The sequence below is a fragment of the Emys orbicularis genome, chromosome 13 (genome assembly GCF_028017835.1).
Source record: "Emys orbicularis isolate rEmyOrb1 chromosome 13, rEmyOrb1.hap1, whole genome shotgun sequence".
In the NCBI taxonomy this organism is placed as follows: Eukaryota; Metazoa; Chordata; order Testudines; family Emydidae; genus Emys; species Emys orbicularis.
The window spans coordinates 42,163,949-42,191,496 of NC_088695.1; the positions used below are offsets into that span (position 1 = coordinate 42,163,949).

The window sequence follows — 27,548 nt, forward strand, 5'->3', positions numbered from 1 at the left end:
CTGACGTGACGTGTTGGGGTTGGGACACCGCTGAGGACTGTGATGATTTTTAGGGGAAAGGACTGTGCTTTGGCTGTGGCAGGCAGACATGGTGATGCCATGCGATGAGGCTGTGGTGATGTTTTGGAGTGCTGTTCTGCCTCAGCAAATTGGGGTGTGGAGGCAACCTGCTGATGTTGCCTAGTGGGGCACAGACGCCACATCACAATGGCACAGTCTGTCCTGTCCAACCAGCCTGGTGGGTACCCGAATCCCTTCCTTCCTCATCCCTATCAGCTCCCTGTGGCCGCCAGGGGGGTCATGACAGAGGGTTCTACGCCTCTAGGCGAGACTGGAAAGGAGGTTGGAACAAAATGGCTGCCGTTGGCAATCGCGGGGCATGTTAGGAGACTCAGCGGTAGAGGGAGCCTGGTGGATGTCACGTGACAGCCCCGTCGCGGCTGCCGCGGTGCATACTGGGAAGCCCAGGGCTTGGAGGCGGCGGCAGGAGAGAGCGGAGCGGCCATTTTGTCTTCCTCCGAGAGGCCGCTGGAAGGCCTGCGGCTGGTGCCTGCTTCTCGCCTTTCTCTAGTTCGGTAGCGCCACCGCGATGGGCCGGAAGAAGAAGAAGCAGCTGAAGCCCTGGTGCTGATATCCTTTGCCACAAAACGGGATGGCTTCCCGGCCGGGACTGGGGGGCGGTAAAGGGGAGAGCGCGGCCTGGTCTCTGTTACCCCGGAACGTGGCCTAGTCTCTGCTCCCACCCATCCCCCATCTCCTGGCCGGGATGCGCCGCACTCGCGCCCTTTCTCCCTCCTCCACGTTTTCACTGCCTCCGCACGCGACTCGGGCTCTCCTTCCGCCCCCCCCCCTCCTCCTCCTCCTCCTCCTCTCCTTCACCGGGAGTCGCCCCGCGCTCTCCCTCCCCAGGAGGCGGCCTGGGCTCGGGCTTTTCGCTCCCTTTCTCCCCTCTCCGCGCGCCGGCGGGACGCGGCCTGCTCTGTCTGCCTCCCGACCGCCTTGTTTGGAATTTCGGCCGGCTGGGGCTTGTTTCCTGGTATTCCCTCCATTTCCTCCCCGCCAGCGCCACCGAGCTCCTAGCGAGCCCGGGGTAGTGGGGTGAGCGGAGGAGACTCCGCAGGAATAGGTGACAGTGTCAGCAGCAAACTGCTGTTAGCTGGGACAGGGTGGATTTGTGGAGGGGAAATCTTCATCCCTGGTGGGAGAGGCGGTAAAACTGCCTCAGAAACTTTAGAGAGACCTCGCCCGCCTTGTGTGGCTAATATCCTGGGACCAACAGGGCTACGACTACACTTCAGACAACAGTCAGAGAAACCTTGGCATTTAATGAGACTTGGTGCTTCCCTCAGTCTCCTAAAGGTTTGACTGCTGCTCTGAAGGCAGCATTAAAGATCAGTTCAATTTGCTGCAGCCATAAATATTGTCTCCTAGCCACTGTTTTAAATCTATCTTCTGACAGAATTGTATTGCACTTGATCCATCTCCCCAGGTTTTGTGCCCTTTGCTATTCCTTTAAGCTGCTTCATACAAAAATCTTAAAGCTTCAGAATGTCCTTAATCATCTTGAATAGGTATTGCAACAGGGATTTTGATGATGAGAAAATCCTTATACAGCATCAAAAAGCAAAGCACTTTAAATGCCATATATGTCATAAGAAACTGTATACAGGACCCGGTTTAGCTATACATTGTATGCAGGTAAGGCATTTTAAAAATATATGCGTAACTTGCCTCAAGTTCAGTTTGTCCCTAGAGTGATACTGCATTAAAAACATTTTTAAGATTACTTGTTTATTACTGCTAGAATCTCTCAACTTTGCTACAGTTGCCTGTTTAGGAAACACTGATGTCTCTCTTCTCTATTTCTAATACAAGAACATACACTCCTTTTTATAAACTCACTGGTTTTAATAATGCTTTCACAAATGTACATGGTAGCATATAGATTAGATATATCATCTTGGCCTTTCAGTCACACTTGACGTTGGGGAGGATGTATTAGTTAGTTTTAATTCCAGAAAACAAGTTTCTAAAATGGTTTTAACATCTTTGTAGTTTATATCGACAAGGGAAAATGCACTTCTTAGTCTGAACCTATTCTTGGATATGTTTAAACTACAGACTATACCAGTATAGCTACATTGCATAATGCTGGCATGATTCCATAGTGTAGACACAGCCTGTGCTGACTGAAAGGTTTTTCCATCCGTCTAGGAATACCAAGTCTCCAAATGATGGTAGTCATCAACGTAGCTGCGTCTACACTGGGGGTAAGTCGACATAACTGTGTCAGTCTGGGATGTGTTTTTTTTTCACATTCCTGACAGATGTAGCTATGTCAACCTAACTTTTAAGTGTAGACCAAGCCTAAGACTAAAATTTTTCCTCATGAGGATGTAATTACATAGACAGTTAAAGTAGTATTAAAAAAAGGGGGGGGATAAACCATGTCTTTCTTATCTAAGCTAAACTGTGAATAAGGTACAGTAGCATGTGCCCCTCTTTAGCAGCATCCCTTAGTTTAAAAGACACTTCTCTTCCTTGCGAAAGTATGACCAGACACCTCTCTCTCTCTCTCTCTCTCCCCCCCCCCCAGTTAAGTTATTGCGCAATCTGATACAGAGTAAAAAGTGTTCAGTGTATTATAAATGTAATGGAACAAATAGCTCAAAACGCTTTCATGTAGGGACCAACACAAATTGCAGCTGTTTGGGACAGACATTACCAGTAGATGTTAGTTACAGATTTTAAAAAGAAAATAATTATTGAACTAAACATATGTGCATTTGTTATGGGTTTGAGTCGAGGTGACAAAGTGAATAGCCTTAACAGAATAATCTGTAAGATTTGACACTGCCTGTAGAAGTAATGTTATCAGTCACAAAAATCTTAGCTGATTGCAGTAAAGGAATCTAACTTTTTTGGTTTAGGTGCATAAAGAAACAATAGATGCAGTTCCAAATGCTATTCCTGGAAGAACAGATATTGAACTGGAAATCTATGGTATGGAGGGCATTCCAGAAAAAGACATGGATGAAAGGAGAAGATTACTTGAACAAAAAACTCAGGGTAAACTTGAATGTTTAGTTACTTATATTGTATTATCACCATAATATGTTAACTAGATTAGAGCATATAAAGGGGAGCATAGCTTTATCCCTATTTACTATGAATGTATAAATTGCATTTCTGTAGTGGTGAAACTAAAATGTTACAGTGGCCCTGTTTTGATCCAGAAATGCAGTGTCTTACAGTGGTCTATTTAAACCATAAAACTATAATAGTTGGGATTTGTGCTCTGTGAAAGTAACTACTTTAAATACAGAATTAAAGCTGGTACTGAGGAAATAGTTTAGCAACAGGATTTGTTTGAAGGCAAATCCTCAGTGGCCTGGGTTTTACACTGCCATTCAGATTTGATTAGTGTGGCTGCCTTGCTCCTTAGGTAATGGAAGTAAGGAATATCATCGGTGATTTTGGTTCAGATAGAGCAGTTGGTACATTCTGTAACTACTTTGATAGGCTTTGCTAGCCACTTAAGTGACTAGTGATATTTTCTCCTAGCCAAAGGTAACTGCTTTGGCAAGTACCTGTCTGGAAAAGGATTATCCTGTTACATAGCAGGACCTGTGACTTGAGGGTGGATAGAAGAAAAACAGCATAAATAGTATAGAGGTTCAGACTTCTTTGATGCTAAGAATGCCTTTGTGAATTTCCCTGGTATTTTATCCTACTCCCTGGAGTCCTACTGTGTAGATTAACCTGTGGCATGCAGACCTAGGTGGCAGTTCTTAAGAATGATCCTGGTAGGGTTTCTTGCCCCACTTTACCAACTCATACACACAAATAACACAAGGGTGGAAGGGTTATGTAAAATGTTTCCTTCTTCCTAAAATACATAGTTGCAAATTACTAGCAAGGTGGTTTAAAAGTTAGTTTCAAATTGGAACACCTAGGTAGTAGATGAAATCCTATGCTCTTAAACTCTGTAGATTTGTGTTATTCTTAATCTGACAGTGTTAATTAAATTTATTTAGCAGAGAGCCAGAAGAAGAAACAACAAGATGATTCTGATGAGTATGATGATGATGAATCTACAGCTTCAACCTCATTTCAGCCACAACCAGTACAACCACAACAGGGATACATGCCCCCAATGGCACAACCAGGATTGCCTCCTGTGCCAGGTGCACCAGGAATACCCCCAGGTAACATAGACTTTTAAAGCTAGACGTGGAAAAACCAAATACTTTTATTGAGATGCTACTTTAACTCTAGGATGATGGTCTGACACCTTCCCAATGCTGTTAGATATGACAGTATAACTTATGACTGATACTTAAGAATAGCTGTCTTGATAGCTTCTTTCTTGAAGAAAATATAACATTAAGAAATGTCACAATAGTGATAGGATTGCTGAAGTGAGGTACCAAATTGTCATAGTGCCACCTTTCTGGTCTAGCTTCAGGCTGACTGCTGCCTCAGTTTCCCTTCAGTTCCTGGGCCAATTACCTGCCTGTGGTTCTCCCAGCCTTCCCAGGAGGGGCTCACTGCCCACTCCCAGAGTCCTTCAGGCCCTTCTTCCAGGGCACTGTTTCATTAGTGCAAATACAACTCACAAAGTAACACACTCACAATCAGTGCAAGCTGCTGGGACCCAGAAGCCTTTCATTCTGCTCCCCTCTCTCCAGGGGAGTCACAGGAGCCAGACTTCTTTCTGTAGTTCCCCTTCCACTGAACCCTCTCAGCCCTTTGTAGAAAACACCTATCCCCTTCTTAGGTGGGTCTTATAAATTGAACAGGATTGGCTGGCTCCTGACCTGTTACAGTCCATAAACATGAAAAGCTAAATGTCACTGATAGGTTCTTTTTATTTAATGGCAGGGGAGTCTTTCTGTTGTGAATAACTTATTCAAAAAAATCCCTCCAAATAGTAGCAATAAAGGGATTAATTTTGTCTCTATTCACATAAAAGCCTAATTGAGGTTCAATTCTACATGACTAGATGTAGTCTTCATATTTAAACATATTCCTATTCCAGATTTTTAATGAGTATAATTTGTTCATCATTTTGCACTTCCATTCCTTAGACAGGGCTTTCTTGTCCACATTGCCTATCCGTGTTACCCTTGATATTTTTCTGCTTTTATATACTATATAAATTGACTTTGTTTTGACACTAAAAGTGATGAACATGCCTACATCGGCTATATCAGAGAAGCTTTCATTAACCTGTGTCCTGATGCCATTTAAGAATTTCACTGTGGTTGGAAACTGCCTTTTAAGGAAGGAGTTGCTCTGTCAAGGAGAGAAAATGCCCTAGTGAGGGAGCCTAGTATGTAAGTGGTTAGACCACTACCCTAAGACTTGGGAAACCTGGGTTCAATTCCCTGCTCTGCAACAGACTTCCTGAGTCACCTTGGGGGAAGTCCTTTAGCCTTGCAGTGCCCTACAGATGGGAAACTAATACTTCCCTACTTCACAGACGTGTTGTGAGGAGAATTACACTTAAGACTATTGAGTGCTTTGGGAAACTTCTGATAAAAATGGCTATATAAGAGTAAGGTATTACTGTCTCTAGGCTGGCTAAATTTCTGACAAAATGCTAGATTATGTGTACACTTATCAAGGGGAAGAGAGTCTCTATCCCTTAGTGATAGAAGATCAGTTTTCTGATCACGTGTCCAAATGTAGTGATACCACCTGTCCTCATCCTTGAAAACTCATGCAAAATATATCTTCAAGCAGTGTTAAAAAGGATTTTTCTCTAAAGCTTGTATGCAGATAGTTGATCCAGTCTTGTTTGTGTCTGAAGTCACACACTGATAAATCTATTACTCATCTAAAAATTATTTTCAATTTAAAGGTATACCACCCTTGATGGCAGGTGTTCCACCAATGATGCCAGGAATGCCTCCAGTTATGCCAGGAATGCCACCTGGGTGAGTAAAAACATAGGCTTAATCAGTTGGCCTGTGTTCATGCAGTGGTTTTTGCACACTAGCAATTTGCTATCTAGATCTGTCATTAGCGGCTTTGAACTGTTTTAGAAAAAATCAAAACCTCTGTAGAACTTTGGGGGGTTTATAAACTTGTGTTAATTTTAAAGTTAACATAGGGCCTGGAAGGCTATACCACAACAGCAAAATGTCACTAAAATTTAGCAGGTCATACGCAAATGTGGTGATGGTGTTGCTCTTCCTCCCACCCCCCAATTAATACAATTGGATGTAAAATTTTGACTTGCTGGTTTAAACCCTTCCGTGAACCCATTGTCAAAGTTTGTGTGCTGTGTATATACATTATTGCATCAGAGTTTCTCTCTTGTTCTCATCAGTTGTGGATCCAACCAGGAACAAGCTTGTTAGTCAGTTTAAGATTTTGTTAAATGAGATTTACACAGATTGGTTCTAGAGTGTACAGATGAGTTTTTAAATTGTTAATGGGGTTAACACATAACACCCTATCACAATGTGTTTGGAAAATCACAGGTAGATTTTTTGATTTTTGTCATACATTTTCACAGATTACATCAACAGAGAAAGTACATGCAGTCATTTTGCGGTGAAAACATGTAAGCATCTAATTAATAATGTAATTTAGGTACATTCATTATGCCATTTTATGTCAAATGAAACCTGTCATGTTGAGCCCCTCTCATTCAATATTTGTGTTATGTAACTTTAGGTTTTGTATAGTGCACAGTTTAAGGTTTTCATTGTTAAGAATAATAAGGAATCTCTATCTAGATCCATAAGACAAAACAAAGGGAGATAACATTGCAATAGCTGTCTTGTTTCCTACTTCACCTTTCATTTTGCAGCAGTCTGCAGCTTCATTTGGTCACTCCCTGTGAGTAGTGGGAGGTTTGTTTGTTTTTTAAATGAAATTATTTCGGTGAGGATTCATTGATATATAGCTTAAGCGACCTGCTTAATGTAATATACAATTTTTGAATTCCAAAAAAACTGGTGATAAATCTGATTATTGCAGTTACATTCTACGTGGGTGTTTTTCTGTTTGGCTTTGAAACGTATAGCATGAAGGATTTCATTCTGCAATCAGGACTGCCAATTTTTGCTGGTTTTTAGTCTGAGTGGCACTTAAAGCTCTTTGTCAAACTTTAATCTGAATGGATGCTATGCCATATAGTAAGGAACATAATTTGCCAAAAAACTGCACTAGTCTATCAAACCAATTACAATCTTATAGATTGTAGTTATGACTTTACATTGTTACCAGTTTAAAGCCTAACTTAACCTAAAGCAGATTTCCACTCATTCTTTTTTTTTTTTTTTTTAAATAAGGGAACATCAGGATAAGTAAAACTAGCCTTGGCCTGTGAAATAATGTTCTGACTTATTGTACTTTAGCCCTGTTCTTTTCAGATTCTAAGAAACAAATGTCCGTTTCATAACATAATACCCCTGTTGCTTCTTGTAAGTGCATCTTCATGGTGACAATGGGAGGGCCTCCCTCATCCAAGAGTTGCTGAGAGAATCTCTTGATGTGCTGGGGTGCCTTCACTACTTTCCCTAGCTTGGTTGCAGGTGTTTCTAGCTTAAGAATCCTCATTCTTCATAGGGTATCTTGTGGACACCTTGCCTCCCATTTAATAAAATTCCTGTGGTAACTAAATTGCTTACCTTGAAAAGTAATATTAGGACAGTATTTAATGTCTTTTTAGCTTATTTTAATGGAGTTTAGCAGTTACAGATGGTAGGAGGGGCCAGTGGGACACCAGTGTTCAGTCTTAGAGGAAACTTCAGCCATATCCTCTTAAGATGTCACCAGTAGATGAGAGGAATTTACACCTGTACCCCGATATAACGTCACCCGATATAACATGGTAAAGCAGTGCTCCGGGGGGCTGCGCACTCCGGTGGATCAAAGTAAATTCGATATAACGCCGTTTCACCTATAACACGGTAAGATATTTTGGCTCCCGAGGACAGCGTTATATCGAGGTAGAGGTGTATTCTTAGAACAGAGAAAAAGCCATAACCTTACATGAGCGCAATCAACTTGAACAATCAAATTCTGCTGTTCAAAGCATAGACAAAGTTACTGGAAATAGATTTTCTGATGTTTCCTCTTCAGTGCATTTGACGGAACTTTATATGGTCATCTTTACCTGTTTGGTTGTCTGTCAGACAACATTGGAAGCAGAAACATTTTTTTAAAATAGGAACATGTGGCTGTATATTCACAAAAATTGGCCTGAGACCTCAGACATATGTACTACCTGAAACTTCTGACTAATGTTTTATATAACTAACTTGATTTCAAGTTGACTCTGTCTCTTTACACATTGTTCAAGGTTAGACTCTCATTTATGTTATCCTGGAGTCTTTAAAAAATGAGGGGTAGTGTAACAGCATGATTTTAAACAAATTTCCGTGGCTATTTTGTTAGTGGGGTACTAATTAGCTTAGCAATACACTCGGTATACAATTTATTAGTAGGCCACTTACACTGAAACTCAGCCAATTAATTGAAAAGGACATGCTGGAGTACCTTTTTAATGGAGAGACTAAGCCTGGCAGTCTGATATTAAATCTGATTGATGTCACCTTAAGGGATTGAGTCCCACATGAAAACTGTTTCTCTTCCCGTTGACAGTGGGACTGGTTTGTCTACTGAGGGTCAAGATGACTTGAATTCCTCTATCGGTGGAAATAACTAGGTTACTTGCAACACCTTTAGCTTAATATTAGTGTATGCCAATGGTCTCAATAGGAGATCATTAGTGTTCATATTAGTCTCTATTTTATATTTTAATAGGATGATGCCAATGGGTGGGATGATGCCTCCTGGGCCAGGAATACCACCTCTTATGCCTGGTATGCCACCAGGTAGGTCAGTGATGTCGAACTCATACTGTGGTGAGCTAAATTATATCTTTTATTTAACTTGGGGTTTTTGGGTTCATATGATTAAAATCGGGCTGTATACTACCCATACTTCATACTAGATCTCTGTAGAATTCAGTGGTGGCTTTCCACAAAGATAAAGGGTAGAATTTGCTGGCAAACTAACATTTTTAATTAGTACACTTTTATTTATTGGAAAGGGAAAATGTGGAGAGTTTTTCCTCTTTCATTATCCATTCTCTCCCCCTACAATATCCTTTTTTTGGCCCTTTCCTTCTCTCTGCATTTTTTCTCTCTTCTAGTCACATCTCTTCCCACTTCCTTTTTTTTTGCGGGGGGGAGGGGTCTCTGTGGCAGCCGTGGAAAAATTGTAGACGGTTACTAATTAGCATTTTAGTCTTCCCTCTCTAGCCTAGCTATGTGTAAAGCACTTCATAAGGAAGTTTTCTGCATCAAGCTTTTAAACACTGAGACAGCTGTGAAAAGCTGCTGACTGGGACTGCAGGATCCTAGAAAAAAGAAATTCCTGTATCCCTGTTTTGACTGCTGTTACTGACAGCTGGCTGAAATTGGTGCAGTCTTAAACTCACCTGCAGTCTTAAACTGAGCTGAGTAGGCTGGAAGATTCACACCCATTAGGTAGATTGTACAAAATAAGTTTATTCCTGTCCAGAATTGACTGTATTACACTAAGCTTGGGGGAGCCCTTTTGTCTTATTTCAGGAAGCTTTTATTTTAAACAACAATTTTTCTCCAGACTTTTTGTTTAGGTGATTGAGTATTTTAATGTGTTACTTTGTGTTGAAGTGTTGCTTTGCTTTAAATCATAACTATAAGATTATAAAAACTGCTGCATAGCCTTTCTCTTGTTTTGCTTGTAACCAGTATTGTGGGCATCTGTTAACTGTACTAAACATTTTGGGAGAACCTTCCATGGCAATCACATGTCCAAAAGTAGTTTGGCTGAATCTTTTTTTTACTACTAAATGTTGTAAGTCAGTTAAGTTGCTTAATTTAAAGGTCTTTTATGTATAATATGTCTGTCAGAATTGCGTTTCTGGTTGCCTTCCTTGGTCTTTTAATAGTTGCGATATTGGCTGTCCGAGGGAGCCATTTCCATGGCCTCTGTAGAGCAGTCAGTCGCAACCTGATCTGAGTTTGCACTTCGCTACCAGCCCCATAAGTTCAGTCTCCACTAATGACAGACAGTTTGTCCAGGCTTCCTAGCAGCCTTATCACTCAGTTGGCAGCTTAGGTTTAGTTAGTGTATCTTACACAGGTTCTCTGAGTTGCATGTGGAGTTAAGTGGAAAGAACTTGTACAACTGTGTTGTGGGGGTGGGGGATAGCTAAGCTCCTGTCTGTCCTTTCCCTGTCTCTCAAAATTGAATCTGTAATTGTAAGGTGGAGGTGACAAAACTTCAGTCTTTCTTATAGGTAAGTGTGGTAATTTTTACTATACATGCATATATGTTTAATTCATGACTATCTAAAACAGCTCTGTCTACAAGCTGATTAAATGTACGTTGACGTTACAGGCTTATCTATGTCAAGACTATACATATTGTTTTAATAACATTCTGGAATAGTGTACTCAAAAGGAATATTTCTATTCACCTGTGCTTGAGGTTTTTATTACAGATTCTTTTCTATTTTCATAGGTATGCCACCACCTGTTGGTCCTCGCCCTGGTATGCCTCCCATGACACAAGCACAGCCTGTGACAGCACCAGGCATTCTTAATAGACCTCCAGCTCCTGCTGTAGCAGCACCCTCCCCACAGCCTCCAGTTACGAAACCACTTTTCCCCAGTGCAGGACAGGTAAGGTGACCTTCAGAGACTCTGGAATCTTAACTATCTAGTTTTGTCCCTTACAATGGACTATAAAATTAAATCATTGTGACTAGTAGTACTTTTCATTGAAGATACTACAAAAGTAATTGGTAAAACTTCTCACCTGTTTTGACTCTTTATTGTAATGCAGTTTAACACTAGGCTGCTGATTTTTATTCACTTTTTATTTCCCTTGTCTTCAGTGTCTTGTAGCAGCCCAGGAACTAGGTATAACTTCTGTCAGCAGATGTGGGGCGGTGGGGGATGGACAAAGCACTCCGACATTACTTCCCTTATGGAGGGGAGTGGTTGGCTGAACTTTTTTTGTCTGTCAGCAGATAGAGATTTGACTTCTCAAAACTTTCACTAAAGTTCACAATGCACAAGTCTTGCCATGGTTTGTTTTAAGCAGGATTTCGACTTGTGGTCTCTTGATAGTATTTTTTTTTGAGGCTTGTGACCATTACCATTTGTTGTAAATGCATACATCCTTAATTCTTTACTTGCTTTCAAGTATGTTGCAGAAACTTTCATAATTTCCTTTTTGCATTTTGGACTTCTGCATGGAAGATAATAATTTACAAAAATTCAGTCCCTTGGATAAGAGATCCTTCCATATGGATATTTTCCACCCATTTGTTTGGAGACTGTTCACTGTTTCCTTTCTTTTATGCTACAGATGGGGACACCTGTCACAAGTTCAAGTACAGCTTCATCCAATTCAGAAAATCTGTCAGCATCTTCTAAAGCTCTGTTTCCTAGCACAGCACAAGTACGCAGGAAGTTGCAGTTTAAAAAAAAAAAAAATTGCTTTGCAACTTAACCCTTTGGACCGTTATGTAAATCTGAAATGGTCTGCCTAAACATCTTCAGATAATTGCTGTTATATTCCTGATTATGTTTAGCTGGTAAAACTACAAAATCCTTAATTGTATACTACATCTTGTAGAAATACACATTTCGAAGTGTTCAATTCCTCTTGGATAATGGGAAGAAATGAGAAATACTACATCCTGGTTCTGAAGGGTTAAAAAAGCATGAAAGCAGCTAAATGCATTTTAGTGGGCAGTGGTTAGCTTGATGCATGGTGAAACCTTTTTAGTTCGTGCTGTTTAATCTTAATATAGGGAAACTCTAATTTGTATTATGTTCTAAAATTGAAACATTTGGCTTTGGTTAGAAGGTGGAATGGAGAATTGAAAATGTATGCTGGCTACCGCCAAAGCATTCTCTCAAGTGAAACTCATTTTTGTAGTATTTTACTTTTAAAGCAAAGATGTCTTGTCTCTAATTTAATTTAAGCACAGACAGTATTGACTCCAGCCTCTTGTGTTTCACAGTGGACCTCAAATTTGTTTTCACTTAGTTCTTCAATCATTAATGAGACTAAAATTTCAGGAAGAGCTGTAGACAGATATTTAAGAGAACTTTGCAAGGCTATTGCAGTGTTTTTGTTATGGAGAGACTGCTTCAAAATTAATTTTAATTTTTAAAGTCTGACATGTTAGACCTCTTATACTGAAAGGTTTAGTTAAAGCCAAGATTTTCAAAAATCTAATTTCATTAATGAATGCTAACACTTGAAGTTGTATTCACTAATGATTGCTAAAATACACTAATTGTAATAACAGAAATAGAAATTCACTTCAGCGTAGCTTGTCTTTACTAAAGCAGAGTGGTCCATGAAGGATTTATATATTAAATTGAATATTTTGGGTGAAATTATGCAAGAAAGTCAGCAGAATATATATGCAATTTTTATTTTATACCTTTTGTTTTAGCTATTGCTTTTGACCTGCAACATCTAGACTCTTACAGTATGTGCACTAGGTTTTATTTTCTCTTTGTTTTCAGTTGCTTTAGTATTATGTGATGAGGCTGAACGTTACTTTGGACTAGCTTATTTTAATTGTGTATCTTACTGGAAAGTTTCAGATGTCAAACAGGTAAATGAGTCTTTTATTTTAAAAAGTAAGTATTTCTACTGATTAATTTTTATTTCACAGGCTCAGGCAGCTGTTCCAGGACCAGTGGGTACTGATTTCAAACCTTTGAATAATACACCTGCAACAACCACAGAGCCCCCCAAACCTACATTCCCTGCTTATACACAGTCTACAGCTTCAACCACTAGCACAACAAACAGTACTGCAGCTAAACCAGCTACGTCTATAACAAGTAAGCCTGCTACCCTTACAACAACCAGTGCAACCAGTAAGTTGATCCATCCAGATGAGGATATATCACTGGTAAGTTAAAACAGTTTTTCTTAAGTTGATAAATGCAACTCACATTTCCATTGCAATTGTCATGTGGCTAACAGGATATTTTTCTCTATCCCAGGATGACTTTGATGCTGGCAGGAGTATAAAATATGTTTAATTAATTTATCAGAAATTCATGTGAGGGGATATATCTTCAGTTTCAAGGCAGTGAATAGTGTAATATAGAGTTAACACTGCATAACCATACCTGTATAAATGGTGAAACTGTTGCATTGACTCTAAGAATCACCCCTCCTGAGTGTGGCTCTGCCTTAATTGGCTCTCACTTCTCCAGGCTGATGTATAACTGTTAGAACTGTGCCAGATACAAACACATAGCTAGCCAGCCTGGCACAAGTGAGACTGAGCAATTGTGAAGTGCTCCTGACAAATATGAAAAACAATTATACAGATGCTGTTCTCCAAGTTCAGAACTGAAAAATCTCAAGACAAAGTGCATCCTGCTTTCCTAAGCAAGGTTAAAATTCAGGTTACACTTAGTTTTGTCCTTTAGATTCCCAGTTCATTTCAGATTTTTTTTACATATAATTTTAGTATTAAGAGGAGATTGGCTCCTTATGTGCAAAATATTAGAGTTGACAGTATTAGTGTAGCAATTTGAAATAGTTGAACTTGCATTATGTGGTAGCTTTCCTGGGAAAGAGAGATACTATTGGTAATATACTTGAGAATTTTATAATAGCAAATTTAGTTCTATTATTGAAGCTACCTTTAGTAACAATTTCAGTTTTATAAATTCTGGCTTATGTACCTAGACATTCTGCACCAATATTTAAATTAATATTTCAGCTCCCTTGCTCTTCCTCTGGTGTGTTAAAACATCTATGTATGCTGTTATTTTTAGGAAGAGAGAAGGGCACAGTTGCCCAAATATCAACGTAATCTCCCTCGACAAGGACAGGTATCAATGGGCAATCCATCAGTTGGATCACTTGGAGGTATGATGCCACCACAACCTGGAATTCCTCCTCAGCAGCAGGGAATGAGACCTCCTATGCCTCCTCATGGTAATCACACTTTTCCCTAATACATTTAAGTTCACTGAAAACTTTTTAAATCTAGAAGCAGCAGTTAATTTGAAATGGACAGGTTTTTACAAAAATATAACTTCAGTCTTTTTAATGTTTAACTTTGTGTCTCCAACCTTTTAAATCTTCTAAAATAGCTTTATTTTAAAATAACATTTTTAAAAAAGAAAACTAGTAGATATGTTTACTTTCATCTTAAAAATGTTTTGTTCATAGGTCAGTATGGTGCTCATCACCAAGGCATGCCAGGATACCTTCCTGGAGGGATGCCTCCATATGGTCAGGGACCTCCAATGGTACCCCCTTACCAAGGTGGACCTCCTCGACCTCCAATGGGAATGAGACCTCCTGTAATGTCGCAAGGTGGCCGCTACTGATGCTACTACACACAGTCTAATAGGTTTGGAGATTAAACCTTTTCTCATCTTGTGCTGTTAATATAGCCAAGCTTCCGTCAGTTAAGGCTTCATTGTGACTTTAAAAAAAAAGTATCTTCCCACATGCAAGGAACTATTGGACATTCTTATTTTACATGGGAAAAATTTATTTGGAATAATAAAACAGGAACTTTTCCTGATGTTGCAATTTATACTGTATGGCTTCTTTTTCATGTTTCATCTAGGTTTTTAGAAGTGAAGTATAGTAAATATGGTTCGTTAAATTGTGAAGGCGCTGGAATTACATGAACATACCATCTTAAAGGCAAGTTCTGGAACATTATGTTGCTATTTGTAAAGTGATGCCTTCACAGCACTTCAGGTGCTGTTGGACTTCACGTCCCCAACTTAGCTTGGTGAGGGCTGTAACTATTCCCAACTACCTGTACATTTAAAAGTCTGAACATGTAACAATATTTAATGTATTTAGCGTTCCTCCTGTTGCAGGGTTTAAGTAAACTGACCCAATAAGGTCGTGTGACTTTTCTGTACTGTTATAAACTTCATTGTAATAAAACAAGACAAAAATTTATATGCCTTTTTATTCATGACCAGCTGTGGACAACTGCCTGCAAGGTTTGTACAGATGCATGCCACAGTAGTTATTGGTGTAATAAACGCATATTTACTGCTGCTGTTTTGATATACTCTAATTCTTGTTTGAACTTTGTCACTTAGCTGCATGTTGTAGTCTCCTAAGCAAGTAGACATAGACCTGTACACTTATTAACTAACTTTAAAAAAAAAAATGATTAATAGGAATGAGGTTACGGGTTACATCTCACCTATCGTTTATAATTTGTTTAAAATGGTGCAGGTTTCTTTAATAGGCCTTTCTTCTTGTCCGCAATAAATCTTAGATGACTTGTAACATTGGCACTTTCACATGTTAGCAAGATGTAATTGTGACCCCTGGCTGATGTAAATCCTAGTGCCAGATGCATCCTGTTAGTTCTTTCTTCAGATAACTTTCTTGGATGTGTGACTGCATCAATGCATGAACCTCAGGAGCCATTCAGGAGAAAACTTCTAGAAGCTTAGGTGCATGACACACAGTGAGTGACTTTATTGCTACTGTATTGAAAGTGACCTGCAAAAAGGAAAAATAGGCCTTTGCCCTTGTTTTGCTTCTATGATGTGCAAAGGCGGCTCACAAGTATGGGATTTTGTTTTTTGCTTTTACCATAAATATCAGGAATTTCAAATCTGATTGTCTCTGGGTGGTGCTGGTGGTTGGACACAAGATGACTCATGTGGATTGAGAATTTTCTCAGCCCTTTAAGTGCCTGGGGTGTTGAACCTCTGAGACTCTTCTCCCAAGTGTCTTAATTACTTAGTTAACAAATCAGAATTTTGAATCTGAATTAGTCTCTTACCCTCTTACTCAGATTAATTTCCTTGTTATGACCTATATCTTGCTGCTTTAGTTGACTAGTCTTCCAGTGTTGGGGAGCTAAATTTCGAATGGAAAAATACAAACATGGGGAGAACACCTTTTGTGATGGGAGGGCTTCCAGGTGTTTTAAACATCAAGAAGCAGAAAATGGCAAATGTTGCTTTCCTTTGCAGATCAACTTTAAATACAAGGTCCAGCCACAAATTATATTTTATCTGTGCCACTTGTATACTGTGGTGATACTCTTTTCCCTTGTTTTTCCATCGCAGAGGCTGACAAGCTTTACCACTAGTTTGGTCATCAGTGTAGTAGGTTTTCCTGTTTTTTTTCTGGAACTAAGCATTGTGGCTTAGTCTTATTTTTGGAAGAGAGATCTTTGGTTTTTTACAGCTATGGTTTGTACCAGGAACTTCACATTGCTTTACTTTCATGCTCCATCTTTTCAGTCTGCAAATCTTTAAATTAAAGATATTCAGAACATTATGCTGTCTTCCAGTAGAGTATGTGGCCCCATGGAACTCATTATATAGTGTCTCAGGTTCTTTGGCATCTTAATTTCTAGTTATATGGCCTTGGTTTAACAATTTAGAAATTTATCTGGAAAATCTCCAGAAACTTGTATTAATCTTAAGCAAGATCCATAGCTCTCCGGATGTCATAAAGAAGCATTTTTCTAGGCACTAGATACCATTTACCTGCTGGCCATCTGTCAGATAACATGTAGAATAAATAAGCAGACTCATTCAGTAATTTGCTTGGAAATGCATTATGAACGGGCCTTGAGTTTTCAGGTTCTCTTCCCCCCAAGTCCTTCACACTTTTCCATTTCTCTACAATCATAATTTAATATGTCCATTCTTGTACTCCAGATGGAAGCTGGTTGTCTTCTGTATTTCTTTCTTCTGATCCCAAGGATAATTCAAAAAATAAACAGTAAAGCTATCATAACACATTTGACTTTTTTTTTATAAAAACATTCATGTCGATAGATTGATTTTGTATTCTGCCTGTAAAAACTGGAACTTCCAGCTTTTTCTCAAGCTCTTATGATGTTCTAAGGATATCTCTCCTCATTCCCCCCAAAACAAATCCCATTTTCTTACCTGCTGTAGTTCTATAATCCATTTTTTTAAAACTTATTTTCTGGTCTGCACCACCCCACCCCCCTTTTCAAGGATGAGTAGTCAAAAAAAACAACAACCTAGAACCTTAGTGCATGCCCTGCTCACTTGATCATGCTCTACAAATTGTCGTTATTTGTCTTTTAGTCCAAAATAATTCCCATTTCTTAAATAGTGACTGTTTGGCTGGTTAGGTGATAGCATCATTTTATAGCTCACAAATATTATTTTGACTATTTAGAGGTTGAAAACATTTAGATCTCTTTTATTTTGTTTCTAACAGGACCTGAATTAATATTGATGAAATCTCTTACAAATATATTTGGCAAAGTTTAGTTATGTGCTCTTGGTATTTCTCAGGTAGACACTCCCTGTCTTGTTTCCTCTGCTAGGAGACCTGTAATGCAGCTACCTTGAGTTGCTGTCACTTCTATTTCAGTGGGAATGTTTTTACAGAATTTGCTGTCTCTTACTGGCCCCCCGTTTCATTTATGTCCAGAGAGTTGGACTTGGAGCAGCATTTCCTGAGGAGACAAGCTGCTTTCAGATAAAGTAATCTTTATATGGATTAACCATTTAAATCCCCTCTCCTAAGATTAGCATGCCATATCTCATAGTGAAAATGAGAATTTATGATTAAATAAGATTGATTGACTGACTTGCAAACTACATAACCAAATGTTGATGTAGGCACTAAAGACATCTTAGTGAATAATTTTCAGGCAAATGTTTGGAAACAGAAGAGGAAAGTCAATGCCTGTATAAAAGATTAAGCATTTTTCATTAGAGGATCTAAATCATTTTTAAAATAGCCTTATGGTACTCCTGTGAGGTAGACACATTCTATCCATTTTAGAGACAGAAAATAAGTGATTTGCCATAGATCATACAGCAAATCATTGAAAGAGCCAGAATTATAAACCAGGAGTCTTGACATCTCTTGCTTGAGTTGCTAAACCACCCTTAAGCACAGAGGTTACCTTTTAAATTAGATTTTACAAAGTTAACTAGTTTCAATGGTGTCTAATTTGTGAGTCAACTAACTCTTTCCTTTGGTGAATGATTTAGTAAGACTTTCCGGATGACTAGCTTTTACTCTTTTTGCAAATTATTGCTCCTCTATTTCAGATCATAGATTCAAAATACTGGTAATAAGTTTGAGGATGGAATGCATATCTGATAATTAAAATGAATAATTAACCCTTGCTCTGTGCATGCACAGGAGGACACAAGCTTCTAGAAAGTATTCAACTGCTTCTGTGGTTTGCATGGTGCATGCACTCATTTTGAGTGTATGGAGCTGCAGAGCAAATTACCTGTGTATCGCACTCAAGTCAATGGTAATTAATTTTTTCTGTGAACTAATGGATAAAGTACAGCATATAATCTGAAATTATTTTGCAGGAACCAAAGAATTCTGAACACAAGACAAAAAGAAAGAAAAAGCAAGACTTTAGTTTACACAGTGGGAAGGGCAATATAATGACTTCTGTAATCAGAAGTCGAAACTAACAAACTTGCCTATCAGCTGGTGTTGCAATTTCTAAAATGATTAAAAAAAAATTTTGTCTGGTACTAAATAGCTTAATAATTGTACTGGTCTAGCTACTACAGAAGACACTAAGGTGAGGGTAAACTTTTCAGTGGCTGATGGGATTTTCACCTAACATTACTTTTTGTGAACTAGTACAGTAAATGCCATCAGTTATGGGAAAAATACCCATAGACAACAGAATTGTGTTCCAGTCATCAAGCTACAAATGAAGTAATCTAACATCAGAACTTCATACAACTCAAAAATAGTCATAAAGTATAAAAGGTTTAGTTTGGAATTAACAAACAAATGCTAAGGCAGTAGCTTCTTTTGTTTGCTTGATCACTGGAATTTTGTTAATTTTGAATGCATGTCTTTCACTTAATTGGGTTATGTTTTTCTAAAATTTAAATTTTTCTTCTTCCTATAGCCCTGCCATAGGACAGGCTGAGGCAGAGTCTCAGTGTTGCCCTGTTCAGTCTGAGGCAAGTGGGATTTATTTTATTCATTCTGGGGGCTTTCACAGCTTTATGGCTGTTGGATATTTATGTCCCCAAACTTGCAGCAAGTTTGGTGAAGGCCCCTAAATTTAATTTAATTTAGGATTTTTATAATCTTTTGGTAGATGGGCTCTATATTAATATTCATACTTATTGGCTGTGGTGTTTTTGAAGAGGTTGGTGGGAAGGGATATTTAAGATGGATGTTGATGCAACTTTTTTTCCCTTTATCCTTCAGCCATTTCCCTTTTTTTCCAAATTCTGTGCACTATTTTTTTGAAGGTAATATTTAATAATGGAACTACATGTAGCTTATATGAACAGATCTGTTGGGTGATGCTGTTGCCTTTTCTGGGGAAATGTATTGAAATGCAACTTACTTGAAATCCAGAAACTTCATCATAACAATTTAAATCCATTTAGTTATTAGGCCTACAGTATTAATTATAAGAATATTAGTTAGAACTGGAGGCATAAAATTAGCTGTATTTATAGAACCCTGAATAATATTTTTCCATAAAAGGACGGATATAGTGATATACTTAACATTTTTGTTTTCACATGTTATACCATGACAGTTACACCAGAAGAGTAAATATTAATGTAGAGCCATGCGAAGAAGAGATACAGATTTGAGTTGGTAAATAGAAAAAAGGAATGAGAGAGTTGTAGATTTTGCAAAAATGTCAGTTTGAAAGATTTCCTTTTCATCAGCCTCTTTTTTAAAAAGGCATAATATTGTAAAGTTTGGTGTATTGCACCATGTATTCTAAAATCACAGCATTCGTTGTGAATTTTGAGGGATTTTGCAATGTAATTTAACATGTTTATTAACTACCATTACCATATCAACAATATTGAAGATAAAACTGTACTCTTATTTAGAAAATGAGAACTTTACTATCTTTAAATAATTTTAAAATTACTGTTTGAGCAGACTGCCCCTTTGCCTTTTCCTTGCAAAAGCATGAGATACCTGGACAATTTCAGCCTGAGAATAGGTTTTGTCCCTGTGTAATCTGACTGCCTCTTGGCAGCATTTGACTCTTACAATTTCCAAATTAAAAAAATGTTTGCTAGGTTGTTGGAAATTGCTGCAGCAGATGAGTTTTTAAAGACAGTTTTTGATGCACCATAGAAACGGTTTAATTTCTTAAATGTTTCCTTAAGTAATGGTTAACTTGTATGGCTTTCACAAGTCTGGTTGTGGCTCACATTGTCTTTAATACAATTGACTGTCACCTGCAAGAATGGAACTTATTCCTGTTGCCTTCCCCCTTTGGAACTCCTACCCAACTTCCCCACACTCACATTCTGAACCCCTTCTGGGTTTCTGATCCTTCCTGGTGAGCTTCAGAAACCAGTTATAATCCTCACTAATGCCCAAATTTGTGAGACATACGCACTGAATGTTAACTGTATTCAAGTAATTGTTGAGCAGTGTGTGTTATATTCCTAATTCTGTCAGTTTGATGTTACCCTTTATAACACTACAAGACAATACTACAGTAACTAGCATTTTTCTACTAAATTTATTCAAGTTGTAAGAGCACTTGTCACTTCACTGTTTTGTCTCCTCATTTGCATAACCTGGTCAGGCAAGAGTTTTCTTGCAGAAGAGAATTGAATAAGTAGTATGTATGTGTTGCTACAGATATCTGAATCATTCTATTAAGACTCAATGAATGAAAAATAGCCAGAGATATTTAGTGTTTAATATTCATTATTGATTCACTCTACCTTATTTCACCATTTAATAGACTGACACTAAATAGTTTCCATCCAAATATTTGTATTTGGTCTGGTAAGTCTTCAGGTGTATTTTGTAGTAGAAATGTTCAAATGTAGATTAATGTATACCCTCTGCCTTGTCCATAGTGTAGATTTCTACAAAGATGAGTATCCTTCTTTGATCCACACTTGGGTTATATCCAATAAACGTATATTCCTTGTGGCAGTTAAATGTTCAGTGTCCTACTCAAACCATCAATTTGTTTTCACCTTTGCATTGTTTGAAGATACTAGTTTAAGATGGTCATGAGAAATCACTTACTTGCACTTCCTATTTCTGTTGTACTGATGCTCTTAATATAAGTTAAATGTTGCTTCAACATGTCAAAAAAAACCCCATGATTCTCTGTATTTCTTGTATCTAGTGAATGAGACTAAGTACTGTAGTTCGTACCTCCCCTATCGCTCTAGGGATATTTTCTTTTCTGCAATAGTTATTCTCATGTAAATTTGAGAACATACTTCTTGGAATCCTAGTAGAAACTTTCATCTGGAGGAAGACTAATCACTTTGCTATCCACTTCCGAAAGATGCAATCAGTGGCACTCCAGAATAATTCTGTAGGATGTTGTGTGGATTTGAGCTTCCTTTGCTATAATTTTCAATTCAATGCATTTCAAATGGTATCGGAAATCTCTAGTTGGTCTTCAAACACAAGCTTCGCTTCTCCCTTTCCCCATGTTCCTGCCTCCCTCCAAGGGAGTTTTATGATTTTCAAAAGTTGCTCATTTTGAGATTGCAATAAAATAATTGAAGTTCTTAGGTCTCAGTGACTTCAGCAGGCACGGCAATATTATCCTAATCCAGTGCCACAATTGATGTCCATGTATTAATTTGAAAGCAACAAGAGAGCAGTTTGCATGTGCTTTAAATATTCAGTGGTGATATGTGACCTATAAAAGGTAGAGAGGCTTTGCTTTCCTTCTAACCACAACAATAGCACACTGCTTTATATTATTTAATAGGAGTTTTTCCTCAACTCCTGGATCAACTGTTTCAAAAAGATCTTTAAACACAAATCTAGTTTAAAAAAAAAAAAATCTTGCTCCTACTGTGAAACTTGTCTGACACCTTTGAGTGTGGATCTAAGGAGGATGTTGCCAGAAAAACTTCCATTGTAAACAAGAAATTCCCTAATTCAAAGTCATGTATGCTTACTAATATCCTGTGTGTCACGAAGTTGCTCCATTTCTGGCTTCCATGTCTTTTCCCAAAGGCTCTTAAGAATCACTTAAAAATATTATTCTTATTTTCCTACATTCTAATGGAAGCACTCAGTATAATTCCATTTAAAGCTACAAGGACCTATATTTTTTTTTTTTTTTTTTTTCCCCCATGCACAAGAAATGCTATAATGTTAAACTGCTAAATCAGGTGAACTTTTGCATATCTCTCGTTACATGCAAGGTAAATAATAGGAGTGGCAAATAAAGTACATGCCATGCATTAAGTTCTTGGATGCTTTGGAATGCTGTGATGATTGCCTTATACAGAACACTTTGTATATTAGTATTAAATGCTGTCCCTTAAGTGCTGTGGAAAATACTTAATACCAGTGTGCCTATTTTCAAAATTATTTCACTAAAGCAGGGTTTCTCAAACTCCATTGCATCATGATCCCCTTCTGACAACAAATTACTACACGACCCCAGGCAGGGGGACTGAAGCCTGAGCCAAACCCAACGTTTGAGCCCTGCTGTCCAGGGGTGGGGCAGGCGGAGGAGGAGGCAAAGCCGAAAGTTGAGGGCTTCAGCCCTGGTGATGGGGCTCTGACTTTGGCTTCAGTCCTGGGCCCCAGCAAGTCTAATCCCAGCTCTGGCGACCCCCCATAAAAACAGGGTCATGACCCACTTTGGGGTCCCGACCCACAGTTTGAGAACCACTGCATTAAAATAACTAGGATTTCCTATAGCCCAGTGGTTCTCAACCTATTTACCATTGTGGGCTGCATCCAATACTACCTGTATGGCCCTGAGGGTGTCACATGGGCTGCAGCTCTGTGCTGATTGGGCCACAGGTTAAGAACCACTGCTATAGCCAATTTGGAGAAAAGCAGTTAGTGGGTTTAGTGGCCTCTTTCTGCCACAAATGTAGTGATGGTCCATTTTCGTATTTGCCTTAAAAACTTGTCCAGATATTAGTTTGGGAGTGGGAAAAGAATTGAGGATAGTTGCTTTGGAAATAGACCTTGTTGAGTTTTTGTGATTGTGCAAAACACATTTAATCATCTGACTGTTGTGATTCAGTAAAATACATTGCTCAGATGACAGCTCTATGCAAATCTCCACCCTATCAGAATAGGAAGTAGATAATAATCACAGCTAGAATGAATATTGGTATCATGTTTCTGCTAGTGTATCTGCAGTTTAAATGCAACATCATTGCTGGCCAAGTGACATAGGTATACTGAGGACCTCTTTGCAAGAGAGACAGACTTTTAATCCACAATTTCTTGATCCCTTGGCCAACATAGACTTGAAATACAACAGACTCCTCTGGGTGGTTACAATTCGTGTGCCTCACTTCTCAACCCAACCTTTTTCTTATGAGGCATGGAAGGATCCACAGTCAGGAGTCCTGACCAGTCCTTGATTGGGCAGATGGTGCCCACGTAAAGCCCGAGAGTAAAGGAGGAAAAGGTGAACTACCAGCTGGATTTCCACTGCAACATCCACATTTCATGCAGGTCATCAGACACAGTGTAGTGGTGTTAAGATTCAGGCTTTTTATTCAGTCAAGTACTTAACTCAAATTATAACTAGTAGGATGGTATATCTTGAATGTTGGGATACTCCACACTTCCCTGCAATTCTATGCACCAGATCTTTTGATTTCACCAACCATCTGTGTCCCTAGCAGAAAACTCTAGTTTTAATAGTACCATTTTTAAATGGTGCTGAACTCATCTTAAAACACTGGTAATGAACTCATCTCAAGGTTTGTCTTGACTAGGAGTTAAAAGGTAAGACCAACAGCTGGTGACAGTGTAGCAGTCTCTTGTATAAGATCATGTTTGATGTAATAGACGGATCATTTTGGGCTTCCTAGAATAGTGGGTTAAGAAATCTGATTTTTGAGGCCATGGGATTCTTTTTTCCCTCTCCCCACCTTTACAGGGGGTGTAGAAAGAAGACACACTGTGGCGGGGGAGTTGCTAGGTCAGATGAGGTACGTCAGTTTCAGGTATGTGTTGCCTCAGGGTTTCCTTTTTGTTTTTGCTAAATCAATATAAATTTTAATCACATTTCAAGAGTAATTCTTTTAAAATTGAATTACACTTCTGCTGTTCCTACTAAAACTGTGTTAACTAGTCCCAACTTTAACCTTTTGGTTTTGAATGTGGGAATTTTCATCATACCTAAGAACAGCCCACATATACTCAAAGAAATCCATTTCTCTATTCCCTTATTTATGAATCACACATCAAGACAAAGTAAAACTAATTTCATAAACAACTTCAACTCTATTGCCTCAGTGAAGCAGGTGAAATTTAAGAAAATAATAAAAGTGTACCCGATCTATTTTCACTGAGTGCTCTTTAACAGAGTCACTCTTGCAACTACAACTTGTAATCCCTTGACATTTAGGTTTGTCCAAGACGTGTTTATCATATTACACTTGTCTGATACATGAGTCAGAAAAGTTTGAATCAAATTTAAGGGCAAATTAAACAATTTTATAGCTGCCTTTAGTCCCTTTTTTTTTTTTTTTTTTTTTAAAGGAACAATGTACCAATTGAGGTTTGACTTTTTTTTTTTTTTAATGAGAACTAAATTATGGATAAACTCCTTGATTTAATACAACTTGTGTTTTTGTTAACTAGCAGCAGAATTTCAGCATTTGCTACTTACTGGTAGAGAAGAAAAATCCCACAGCACTGCCAGTACAGGTTAGTTTAATCTGTAAGTACCTGATGTTCCTGTTTGAAATACTGTGTTCAAATACCATTTAAATACATGAGGAGAGAGTCTTTTGATCACCTAAATGTGAATACGTCTTTGTTGTGTAGGATATATGTTGCTGTCTTCAGTAGTGAGTAAATTTGTAGAATTTAACAGTTAAAAAAAATAATACAATGATTCTAACTACACCTAGGGGTACTATACTTTTACAAGCACCTGATTAACGGAAATGGGGATTAAAAGTTTTGATGGCCATTTTGGCAGTATTGAGAAGCTTAATGGACACATGGACGTTGATTCAACAGTCACTTCTTCAGTAATTCACTTACTACTGAGAGAGGTCATTTTACCAGAGTGAATTGATGATACAAGATTTTGATATTCGCTTATATTGGGAATTGGGTGTTCATGCCCCTAATACTGTAGCAGTAATTTAACCTTGACTTAAATTTTCTGTTTACAGATACGTAATATCACCTGACTTAATACCCCCACTCTCATATATTTACTGTAGTAGGCCCTGTGCATGGGATTAGTCTCTGAAATCCATCTTAGCCCCTTTTTACACTTCAAAGAGCTCCTACAAATGTTTTCCTCAGAGATTTTAGTTTACCCCCCATATTTATTGTCTTTCCCTCATATTCCTCTTTACTTTCTCCTTCCACCCCTCCAGTATTGCTTAGCGTGCTTTATCTGCTTAAATTTGAAGCAGGTGACTTAATTGTTTGGATTTTTTTGGTTGTGCAGTGTCCTGAGCATCTTGAGTACTTTGAATGAAATTAACTTCAGAAGATAAAATTTTGTATGTGTACACAAATATATGGTGACCATTTTTAGGTGCTCTATAAAAATAAACTCAAAAACTACAGCGCATTAAAGATCAAGGAAAGCCAACAGATGGCGGTAGTCAAATAGAAACTGAAACTATTGTCATCTCAATTTACCTAATTAGAGCAACAATCTGAATAACAATATGATAAACTGACATTTACAGCTCCCCCAAGTTGGTTTCAGAATTGAACATCTTACATAGGTTTTAAGAATTCATTCTCAATTATAATAGCATGTTCATTTTTTATGTTATAGAAGAAAACACGCTTACTGGTTTTAAGAGCTGTGATAACCTTTGTAGTTCTAGCAGGACACATCATCTAGGGGCTCCTATTATATGCTCAGGAATTCAAACTGTAAATGTTCACTTGCCTGCAAGTGGCAGCACACGCAGTTCAAATTTCTCACTTGTGATGTGCCTGTTCAGACTTGTCTTTTGGGAACCTGGTGGGTCACTTTTATATAGGATTTAAAATTAATCTGTTGCCCTATATCTCCTAAACATGATTGGGAGTCATGTGCACGTGTAAAAACAACAGATTCCTTACTGTGAAATCAGTGACTATATGTAGTAAAGTTCACAAATCCTTTCTTTTAATTGATTTTTAAAAAATAATTATGAATCCAGTTGCCGTTTGTGGCACCAAATCTGTCAGCTTGTTAATAACTGGTTCTTTTGGACTGCAATATTCTGTGAGGTCAGCCTCCAGGGTTGCTAAAAAAGAAATAATTTAACCTTCTACTTCATGGTACCCCAGTTTGGTAATGAACGCTCCCCTTTGCCACACCCATCCTCTAGTGCGGGGGTCGGCAACCTTCGGCACGCGGCCCGTCAGGTTAATCCGCTGGCAGGCCGTGAGACATTTTGTTTATGTTGACTGTCCGCAGGCACGGACCCCCCGCAACTCCCCAGGGCCACGGTTCGCTGTTCCCGGCCAATGGGAGCTGTGGGAAGCGGCAGGCCGCAGGGATGTGCTGGCCGTGGCTTCCCTCTGCTCCCATTGGCTGGGAATGGCGAACCGCAGCCCTGGGGACCCTACGGACGGTCAATGTAAACAAAATGTCTCGTGGCCTGCCAGTGGATTACCCTGACGGGCCGCGTGCCGAAGGTTGCCGACCTCTGCTCTAATGCTTCATATTACAAGAAAGTACAATGCTTCAAGATTGCTTTAATATGAGTTATGGTGGAAATGCCACCTTTCTGAGATTTTTTTATGCCAATTAAATAGCTCACAGCATAATATGACTATTGTTTCAATAATAAAGAGCTAAGTGCATTTTTCCTTTGAAACAGCAAATTTGGATTTTTCTGAAAGGATACTGGGAATCTTTAGACCTGTCATTACCATACAAGTGATCTTAAGTTGAGCTTTTGGTCCATTGTCATAGCTGTCCTGTAGCATACAATTTGATCTTTTACTGTGGCAATTACTTTGAGGCCACACTAAGAGTTTTTCTTCGATGAACCAACAGTCATTCAGGTATTGATATTTAAAAGTTTCCCGAATTCACGTTCTTTGAAGAAGTGAAGTGAATGGGACCAAGTTAACTGTTTTTAGAACATTAAAATATGCCCATCAATCTGTGAGCACATGTACAAAACTTGTAACAGATGGTAAAAGTATTGGTAAGAGAGGGGTAAACTGAAAGGTTGGTAAGTATGTGGGTAACTCTGTAAAATGCATGTTGACTGTAGAAATGGTAACTGTCTGCAGTTTAATTTTCATAGCATTCAGTTGACAGAGAAGTGTTGAAGACCATATGGAACCAAGAACAATGAATCAAACTTGCATTCCTTGTGTGTTCTTATGGGGCTCATTTTTCTTCAGGAATGGGAAATTGGATAATATATATTCTTCCATAATATGTATCTATTTAATTCTGACTTTCTCCAATGATTAAACTTAGTAATTTAATAAATGAATTGCTGCCTGTGTATTTTCTCTGATGGAACAATTTAAAATTTGCAACACATTGTCTTGAAGTGCTTCACAACAATTTTAAGTATAAAAAAGTA

The 27,548-nt window shown here is 38.5% G+C and overlaps 1 protein-coding gene across 13 annotated transcripts; it reads left to right on the top strand.

Annotated features, from left to right (window-relative positions):
• The first annotated feature begins 1,335 nt into the window (after positions 1-1,335).
• ZNF207 (zinc finger protein 207) lies at positions 1,336-26,291 on the top strand. 13 transcript variants are annotated; one of them, XR_010561815.1, is made up of 13 exons: positions 1,338-1,698; positions 2,931-3,069; positions 4,038-4,208; positions 5,867-5,942; positions 6,527-6,574; positions 8,785-8,885; positions 10,534-10,694; positions 11,386-11,478; positions 12,713-12,955; positions 13,836-13,998; positions 14,236-14,721; positions 18,938-18,992; positions 24,622-26,291. XR_010561815.1 is itself a non-coding variant. In XM_065415056.1 (12 exons), exons 1-11 carry the CDS (start codon positions 1,549-1,551, stop codon positions 14,394-14,396), a joined length of 1,506 nt encoding a protein of 501 aa, XP_065271128.1. In that variant the 5' UTR covers positions 1,338-1,548; the 3' UTR covers positions 14,397-14,419; positions 14,642-15,102. The 13 variants fall into 13 exon arrangements, 11 of the variants coding, with proteins under 11 accessions (XP_065271134.1, XP_065271130.1, XP_065271132.1 ...); XR_010561816.1 differs by having other exon boundaries at positions 24,625-26,291; XM_065415056.1 differs by lacking the exons at positions 18,938-18,992; positions 24,622-26,291 and having other exon boundaries at positions 14,236-14,419; positions 14,642-15,102.
• The last annotated feature ends 1,257 nt before the right edge of the window (positions 26,292-27,548 follow it).